The sequence below is a fragment of the Colobus angolensis genome, unplaced genomic scaffold (assembly GCF_000951035.1).
Source record: "Colobus angolensis palliatus isolate OR3802 unplaced genomic scaffold, Cang.pa_1.0 Scaffold131, whole genome shotgun sequence".
NCBI lineage: Eukaryota > Metazoa > Chordata > Mammalia > Primates > Cercopithecidae > Colobus > Colobus angolensis.
The window spans coordinates 4,810,246-4,819,594 of record NW_012114364.1 but is presented as its reverse complement, the minus strand read 5'-3'; the positions used below and the strand labels follow the sequence as shown (position 1 = coordinate 4,819,594).

The 9,349-nt window shown below is 36.7% G+C and overlaps 1 protein-coding gene and 1 long non-coding RNA gene across 11 annotated transcripts in view; one reads left to right on the top strand and one right to left on the bottom strand.

The window, feature by feature from the left end:
* PPFIA2 (protein tyrosine phosphatase, receptor type, f polypeptide (PTPRF), interacting protein (liprin), alpha 2) overlaps positions 1-9,349 on the top strand; it is a 514,858-nt gene that overhangs the window by 465,614 nt on the left and 39,895 nt on the right. For all 10 annotated transcript variants that reach the window (XM_011934119.1, XM_011934124.1, XM_011934121.1 and 7 more), the window contains one exon: positions 7,238-7,319. In XM_011934119.1, coding sequence (XP_011789509.1) covers positions 7,238-7,319 — 82 coding nt within the window. The remainder of the gene's footprint in view (positions 1-7,237; positions 7,320-9,349) is intronic.
* Positions 1-9,349, bottom strand: part of LOC105506092 — a 30,578-nt gene that overhangs the window by 5,834 nt on the left and 15,395 nt on the right. Inside the window, exon 4 of the long non-coding RNA XR_001000868.1 lies at positions 8,799-8,899. This is a non-coding gene — a long non-coding RNA (uncharacterized LOC105506092). The remainder of the gene's footprint in view (positions 1-8,798; positions 8,900-9,349) is intronic.

The window sequence follows — 9,349 nt, the reverse complement described above, 5'->3', positions numbered from 1 at the left end:
AAAAAGAAACTCACATTTATTGACCATTGCCTTTGTGGGAGGCACTGTTGTAATCATATTATAAATATTTTCTTATGAAACCTTCGTAAAAACCCTATTAAATGGGTACTATTACCAGCTTCATGGTTTCACATGAGGCAACTGAACCACAGCAAAATACAGTGACTTGTTATGGATGCACAGCCCAAAAGGACACACAAAGGAATCAAGCTCAAGCGATTTGATTTTAGGAGTCACTTTGTCACCCACTCTGCTATAAAGTCTATCCTCCAAGCAGATTTTTTAAAATATCAGTGTAAGAAGCCTGGAGATAAGAATCAATTAAAGGCTGAGAAAAAATTGTGGTGTCAGTGACAGTAGAAAGTAAAGGAAGAGGCATTGGGGAAAATGACAGGCATCAAATAGAAGGTGAATGAAATGGCCATCATAAGTGACAGAGGGGATAGTGCTATATGGTATTTGTACAGTCATACCACAAATTGGCAGTCCCAGAATAGCATGCTAAAGTAAGCGGTCTGTGAATAAAGTATCTTTTCACTGACAGAGATAAACCACCCACATTAGGAAGAATGAGGAGGAGACATACTGTTCCCTTTGGTATGTGACTTTTTTGAGTAACTAATTTCATTTTTCACAATTGCAAATACAAACACTAACAAATTCAAGTTTTACCATTTCAATATAGTTGCCAATAGGATAGCTATTTATGGAAAGGATTGTCTAATAAGTAATTTTAAATAGTGAGACATGCCTACAGATTATGGTGTAGAGGAAATAAGGCTGTGTACATACAGTGAACTGTCTACCACAGTCTTGCACATGATATGAGTGGCATCACTCAAGGGATGGAGAAGATTTGAAGGGTATGAATTGAGGAAAGGCCATTCCAAATGGAGAGAAAGTCAGTAGAACAGAAGAGGTAAAGTGCAAACAATGGTGGGTATCCATTATAGCTAGAGAGAAGAGATACAATAGGTAAATCTGGAAACACAATTTAGGGGCAGATCAAGAATGACCTTGAAGGCCATTATTTCAATAGTAAATTAAAAACCATTATAGAAATTTGAGTTATATAGTAAGCTAATAAATGTTTACTTTAAGGAGGCTAATCTGATGGTAGCACATACAATGAATTGCTTTGGGAAAAAAAGAAAAAATGGAGAGCTGAAATTAGTATCTATTGAATACATATTGGCTGCTAGGTGCTTTTGTAAATATTATCTTATTTAGTTCTTATAAATTGAGATCAATTTATAATCATCTTCAAATATGAGAAGACTGAGTCTCAAAGAGATTAAGTATATAGCCAGAAAACATATAGCTGGTAAGAAGTTAATTTGGCATGCATTCTTTCATTCACTTACAATTTATTGAATGTATGCTGTATGCCTCAATCCCTATTCCAATAACCTCTCACCACTTCTACTGCCACAACTCAGTGCCAAGCAACCATTATCTTCTACTTGCAGATTGCAACGGCCTTCTAACTTGTATCCTTAGCTCTCATAACTCTGACCTGGCTCAAGTCCATGTTATCCTCAACAGCCAGAAGTATCTTTATAATGTACAAATTATGTTACGTTTTTGTGCTTAAAACATCTGATGGCTTCTTATTACGTTTAGAATAAACTCCTTTTCAGCTCCCAAGGCCCAACATGATCTTACTTTTCTCTTGTCTACCTCTCCAATTTTGTCTTCCTTCACCCCCAACCCCCCTGTCCTTCAATTCACTCCAGTCACACTGGCCTTTCTTGGCTTTTATCAGTTGCTCAAACATTTAATTCCACTCCTTTAATAGGAATTTTACACTGTTTCTGCTTGAAACATATTCCACCATACCCCTACTCCATGCCACTTTTCAATGTACATGTGTCTACTCAAATGTTGCCTTGTCATAGACCTCTATGTCCCCAGAACACTATAAGCGTTGCCTACTTTACTACCTTAGTCTATTTTACCTTCTGGAGAACACATATCAATGGCTCAACTTATTTTTGTTTATTTATGTGTATATGTGTTTATACAAATCTTCCTTCTTCACTGGAATGTATGGTCTTTGAGGTCAGAGATTCACTTGGCTTTATTCTTTGCTTGCTGAAGACAAAAGACAACACATAGTAAGTCTATAAAAATGAGATGACTGACCCCCTAATCAACTCAGACACAGAGCATACAAAGTCTCTGCTCTTAAGCCCATGGAGCTGGGGATCACAACTTGTGAACCAACAAATTCAATAAAACATAAAAAATACTATAGAGAAAATTGCTTAGTACTATGGGGCCTATGTATGAAAGTGGTAAATATTGCCTCCAGGGCAAGAGAAGGATGGATGTAGAAAGGAAACATTTTTGTTGAATCATGAAAATCAGGACGAAGTGTGTGGGGAGATAAGGCAGGAAGGCATGTGATGGCATAAAAATGCAAGATACAGGAGCCAGAGACTCTACTCATATACCAATTAGACCACAACTGCAATTGTTAAGGAGAGACTTAAAACCTAAAAATGAAGATCCAGGCATTTCCATTTGGATTTAGTCATTTAACCAAAGTTGCACCCACCTGCTTAATTAGCCTGGATTAAAAGTTAGAAATCCGAAGCCTGGCAAATGCTCTTGATTTATTTACGTTTTTTAGACCCTATTGATCTTTTATGTAGAAATTTTTGAGTCTAGTCATTTCTAAATCCCTTTCTATACATGGACAGGTTGAGCAGAGAACACCATATCCAAAAGGCTTGTTTGTGCCAAATCAGTTTGTCATTTAGTATTTCTTAAACAGTTCAGATCACTATTTTTCCAACAGTAACTCCAAAACTCAATGAGAATAAGCATGCCCTTATGTAATGTGTGCAACCCTTTGTTCCTGTCTTCAGTTCAGGCATAGCAAGTGCATAGAAAGTGCAGCCTTCCCTCTGCACATTTAGATATGGGCTTGCAAATTATTCACAGCCCTGAGTGCTCACCACATGTTGCCTCCTAAAATGTCACTTTCTAGTCACAGTAACTTATTGTTATCAATAATAGGACAGCCTGAGGCCTATGGAGGATACTAACAGCATTCTTTATTGAAGAGTGTTTCTTGAAAATGCACAATGATTCAGAAGTTGTACTGATTCAAAATAACTATTTCTTGCAATTAGTTCTTTTCTTGTTTGTGTTTTGACACAAGTGATAACACCTCCATGCCTGACACTTCCTCTAAAAGGAAGTACTGCTGATGTCCTCTAAAATCTATTCTGAATCTTAAACCTGAAATGCATGCCCCAAAATTTAGTGATGCACAAGTGATCCTTTGGGAAAAGATGGTCAAATATTTGATTGTCTGAAATTATTTTTAAAAACACACTAAAATTATGCTTTAGGCCTAGAGGGAAAGAGAGTAATTTTCAGAGTTAAATTTGTACAGGGGTAAGTGATCATGTCCTTTTTCTGGAAGAACTGTCACTTGACCTTTAAAAAAGTTGAATTCTGGCTGCAAAGAAAATCCTTTCCAGACTAAATCCCTTTCCATACATGGACAGGTTGAACAGAGAACACCAATATATCCAAAAGGCTTGTTTGTGCCAAATCAACTTGTCATTTAGTATTTCTTAAACAGTCAGATCACTATTTTTCTGACAGTAACTCCAAAACTTGATGAGAATAAGCATGCCCTTATGTAATTATGCTACCCTTAATAATCTGTTAGCATATCATCATGTATTAAATTCAGTTATTTCCAACTGTTATAGCGTTGCCAACATTGCTTTATTTTTCTAGCATTGCTTCTCTCTCAAACCAACATGCCTAGATATATGCCTTTTATAAATTTTGTATGGTGCAGATTATTTTATAATTGAGAATAAAAATGCAATGCAATATTGCTTTGGAAATTTCAATGCTATTCCTTTTTACATAATTGATACTTCTCTCAGGTTAAGGAAAAGCGCATCTAGAGTTACCGTCATGTAGTACACAGTCCTGGTGTAAAACCAGCCATCCCTCCCATCTGATCCGTTTCTCCACGGTCTCAAGTATGTCAGCCCTAAGACAGATGCTAGAGATTTTGCCCTAACAGTTGTAGACCAAAGGATTTGAGCTCCCTTATCTCATTTTCTTAGACTGTGATTACTTAAGTCATCCTGCTATTAGAGTTTGTGATTTAAACAAAAACAAAGAAAAGAAAACTTTTTCAGTGGGCATATTGCTCAATAATTTCCCAAACAAGTGTACTATCAATATTTCTGTTCATAGAACGGAACGATTTGGGCACACTGGGTTGCCCCTTAACCAAATTCTTACCAGGAGACCCAGACAGATCAGACTCTTGGGATCAGCTAGAATCAGTACTATTGTGAGAAAATGGGAAACAAAAAGCTCAAGGGGAGGTAAGGAACAAGAAAAAAATTTCGTTCTTTAAAACATAAAATGTTGTCCATGGTTATAAGGTAAAATAGAAAAAGCTATTTGGACTACAAAAACAAAACATTATAGAACACAATTTACTGAAACAAGAAGCACCTAAATATAAACACTGACTGGCATTTTCTTTAACATTTACAGATATTTATTTAGTACCTCTTCTGTGCCTGACCTTGTTCTAGACTTCAAATTCATCTCTGAACAGAATATATGAAAACAAAGACCCTCCTTGAGCTTATATTTTATTGGCAGATGACAGAATGAGGAGTAAATAATATACTGTGTTAGAATAGCAATACCTTGGAGAAAAATAAAGCAAACAATGGAGATAAGAAATTCCTTATTGGAGTTTTTAGGTGAAGTTTTCAGGGAGTAGGGGAGGAGACATTCAGAACAGGTGACATTTGAGTAAAGATTTAAAGTAGCTGAGAAAGTCAGCCATGTGGAGATAGAGGGGAAGAGCATTCCAGGTGAGCTGCAAAGATCTTGAGGCAGAAAAGAGGTCTGGATTGTTTCCGAAGAACAGCAAGGAGGCCAGTGTTGCTGACTAAGGTGGGAGTTTAGGCAGAGAGATGATGTGGGTAGAATAGATTGTAGCAGCTGTTTTGGCTTTTATTCCCAGTAAGACAGGAAGTGATTGGAGAGTTACGAGCAGAGAAGTTACATGATCAGACTCAACAGGATCAATCTGGCCTTTTTAGTGGAATTTTTATTAGGGAACTAGTCAGAAGTTTCAAAATGAAAGTGTTCTAATGTTTAAAAATAGCTTTTGTACCACTCATATAATACCCTTCTGAAAATGTTATTTGCTCCTTAGGTTATTAGTGCATATTTCCTTGCTTTTTTACTATGTGAAGCAAAAACTAACGGTAAATGTAAATTTGTTTCTTCCCTTTTAATGTCCCTAACCTATGACATAACTAGAAGTGTCCCTTTCCCTACTGGATTTAACATTACAACTCTTACAACATGCTTTAACTCTGTGAAGGCCTACCCTAAATTTTCTTCCACATATTTCATGTTAAGTTCCATACCTTCCCCATTAGTGCTTATCCTGCTTGGAATGCCTTTCCTAGCTGCCCTTCAAAGCCAGCTCCATTGCCACAATGCCTTCACAACACCTTCAATGGCTATTAACCCCTTTTCCAAAATGACATACTTCAGAAGGTACATCACCAAGTTTTCATGTTGGCAGCTGTTTGTGTATTGTATTGTATTGTATTGTATTGTATTGTATTTTCGCACAGTTTCAAGTATTTGTTTTGTCCATCTAACAGGGGATATCCTGGGAAATTAGACCCATATCTATTTTCGGCACCAAACACAAGTCTCAGTCCACAACAGGTGTTCAATAAATACCTAATAGGTATTTTTTTTGATCCTTCAATCAATTTCTATAAATATATCTGTCACAGTAAGGCTAAGCTATTTGAAACTGGTTTTCAGTAAAGGAATGTCACTGGGAGACCTGAGGGAATGAGGGATGATAGAGCAAGCCAGGTGAGGAAGTGCCTCTACTTTTTTAGATTCAGAGCACGGGTATCACTGTTCCCTTTCCCAGGTGCTGAATAGCTTACACGCAGACCTTAACACTTCTGTCCCCTCAAATGAAACGGCAGTTGATTTATGTCTCTTCAGCCACTGTAACTTAAATTTGTAGTTTGCCCTTTGAGTTTTTTGAATGCATTTTTGGTAGCCTCTATTACAAACACAGAAAATCCCTGTGTTGAAAGACATTTTATTCATTATATATCTTAATGTATTAATATAGTCTACCACAGTAAGTAACTAATTGATTAATAGCAGAAAATAATCAAATTTTCCATTTGGGGGTTCGTAAATGATTTTCATGAAATATTCCTAAGCATAAAACACACACATTCAAAATAAAGCAATTATTATACCATGTTTTTATCATCTGTGTGTAAGATCAAGGCATACCAAAGTAAAGAGAATGTATTTTCCAACATAGTCCTGCCAAGTGTATATCAATTTAAGTTTCAATGAAAGCACATAGCTACTATCTCAGTAATGAGTGATCTTGAATTTGTTTTGTAAGTGGATGTCAATTCTAAAAATCAGTAAGAGTCAGTGAAATTATAGATGCATTTTTCAGGGTTCTTTTGCATCTTTTTGCATCTTATCAAAACAACCATTTATTGTTACTAAGATATTTTAATTTCATTAAAACAGTAGTGATTATAGATAAAAACCAGTGTACCATTGAATTTAACACCTTACATTGCTTTCGAGTGTTAGAAATCAATTTACCTTGGAGTTTTCTCCAAATGAGATGTAGTTTCATAGTCCAGACAAATAACTCCTAAGATAGACCCCTGGACCCATAGGGCATACTAAAATCAACCACATCACTAGAATGTGACTAAAAGGACCAAATTTATCTTCTGCCTCTCTATGTAAGCATTTTCTTTGCCATGGAGATAGTAAGGCAAAGAGAGCAGGGCAGATGGACGAAGCCACATTTAGATCCCATAATGCATACTTGAATATGAACATTTGGGCCATTTTCTCATTGAAGGGATAAGATATTTGCTGATAATATAATTCCACTTCTAATTCCATTAGCACTTAATGTTCTAATTTTCATAAATAAATGTTGGGGAAAATTACTTTTCTATGTCAATGCTTCATTCCTAATAAAATCAATGGATGATGTGTGTGTATTACTCAAAGGAAAAAGGAATTCTGTTATTCTATATAGTATCATAAAAAATCTTGTAAAGGATGATTGGTTGTTTTAAAATATTATCATTAAAAATAATCACAGTCATATTTTTCCATATACCTGACTAATAATCTTTGCTGTATACTTCAGGCATGAACTTCTTGAGGAAGCTCGGAGAAAGGGATTACCTTTTGCCCAGTGGGATGGGCCGACTGTGGTCGCATGGCTAGAGGTAAGAGAAGGAAACTAGGAGGCCCTTAAATCAATCACTACTAAGTTGGTAGTTTTTTTGAGACAGGTGAAGGCAAGTTTCTGAAATCACAGCACCCCGTTAGTCTGGATTTATTCATAAGGGACTATTTGCTTACTAAGGAATAAGTTTGTGATTTTACTCTGACACATTTTTGTGATCGTAGCAGAAGAAAGCATGCAGTGGGATGAAAGGAAGTGTCTCTAAATCACACCCTCTTCATTTCTAGAGCAAGAGAAGAAACAATTTTTTTTTTTTTTTTTTTTTTTTTTTGGACACGGAGTCACCCTCTGTCATCCAGGCTGGAGTGCATTGGCGAGATCTCGGCTCACTGCAAGCTCTGCCTCGCTGTTTCAGGCCATTCTCCTGCCTCAGCCTCCTGAATAGCTGGGACTACAGGCGCCCACCACCACGGCCGGCTAATTTTTTTTTTTTTTGTATTTTCAGTAGAGACAGGGTTTCAACGTGTTAGCCAGGATGGTCTCGATCTCCTGACCTCGTGATCCGCCCACCTCGGCCTCCCAAAGTGCTGGGATTACAGGCGTGAACCACCACGCCCGGGGGAGAAGAAACAAAATTTTATTGTTGCAAGAAAACGTCCATTCACATCCATTACGCCAGGGTCCTTTCTCATTAGCAGGTTACAGAGAAGACCCTCTCCATATTCAACACTTCTGTAATCCAAGAGAGTAAGATCACCTAGATACACCGAGAGACATTCCTTTGCCTATAATTTAATTCCTGAACCTAATTCCCTAAAGCCTAGGGACCAGCTAGGTTTAGACACTTGGGATAAAACAGAAGACTTACCCCTTATTCCCTTATGTGTCCAAACTGAATGCTGCAATAAAAGAAGAACTGGTTTTTTTTTTTAGCATTTCCTGTACAACATAGTGTTCTGGAAAAATAAGGGAATGTCTGAACAGGGTGGAAGGCAGCAGAAGCTGACTCTGACATTGAGGAAACTACATATTTGACTGCAAAGGGCTCTTTTGTGTTACTTAACAGTAGTGTTCACTGCCCCTTCTATTCAGTTCTCTCTGTGAGCTGCTGGTAGCTGCTAGGATATGCCTGTGTCAGGGCAAAGAAGAATCCAGGCTTTCCTTGCCTGACAGAGGTAATTATACACGGTGTTTCAAATGGTCTTGGATTATAAAATTATCTATCTTCATTTTATTATAGCTAGAGCTAAGTAAATAATCAATAAGGAAACATTAAAGCCCATTTTAGTTTTAAAAATAGACTTACATAGATATATCTAGAAACATGCTTTGTATTTTTTCTTGGACTGAATGAAAAATGCCTGTATTTTGCTTTTACTTTATTCTTTCACATGAGACAGGGAAATTTAGCATATTAGCCATCAGATATTAGCAATCAGAACTGCTTCTTTCAACCGTGTCTTTAAAATAACTATATTTAAAAAATCAATCACAAGACAAAATGCTTAAGAAATCACACCTCAGAAATGATAGCAGTTCTTTGTTCGGTTTTTGCTCCGATAAAATGAGCTGCAGTTTGACAAAGAGTTCGCTGCTGTTTTGGCAAGTGAAGAACAAATCCTTCAGATAAAAAGAAAAAAAAAACAGATTTACTGACATTAAGGTGATAGGAGATGACAGACAGTGAAGTTTGTGCTAATTAAACCTGTTCTGAGTACATAGAAATTGCCTATAATGTGCTTCCTAATGCAACTTAAATTATGAAATGGAATAAACAAGATGAATGAGCTGAGTGATCCAATGAATGAAAGCTTTAACTTCATCTCCTTTCGCTCCTCCTTGAGTGCACAGCCTGTTAAGAATTTTGTGTAGGCGAGAATTCCATGCTTCACACGCCATTTATCCACATCAAAGACTCTTAAAGGTCTAATTATGGATGACATTGGTAACAATGTATTGGCAGGCATCTGGGTGATGTTAACTTGTGTGGAAATTCAAATATCTTAGAAGACAAGGGTAAAAAAATCATTAGGGTCCAAAGAACATATGTTTAGATATTAGTTATTTTGA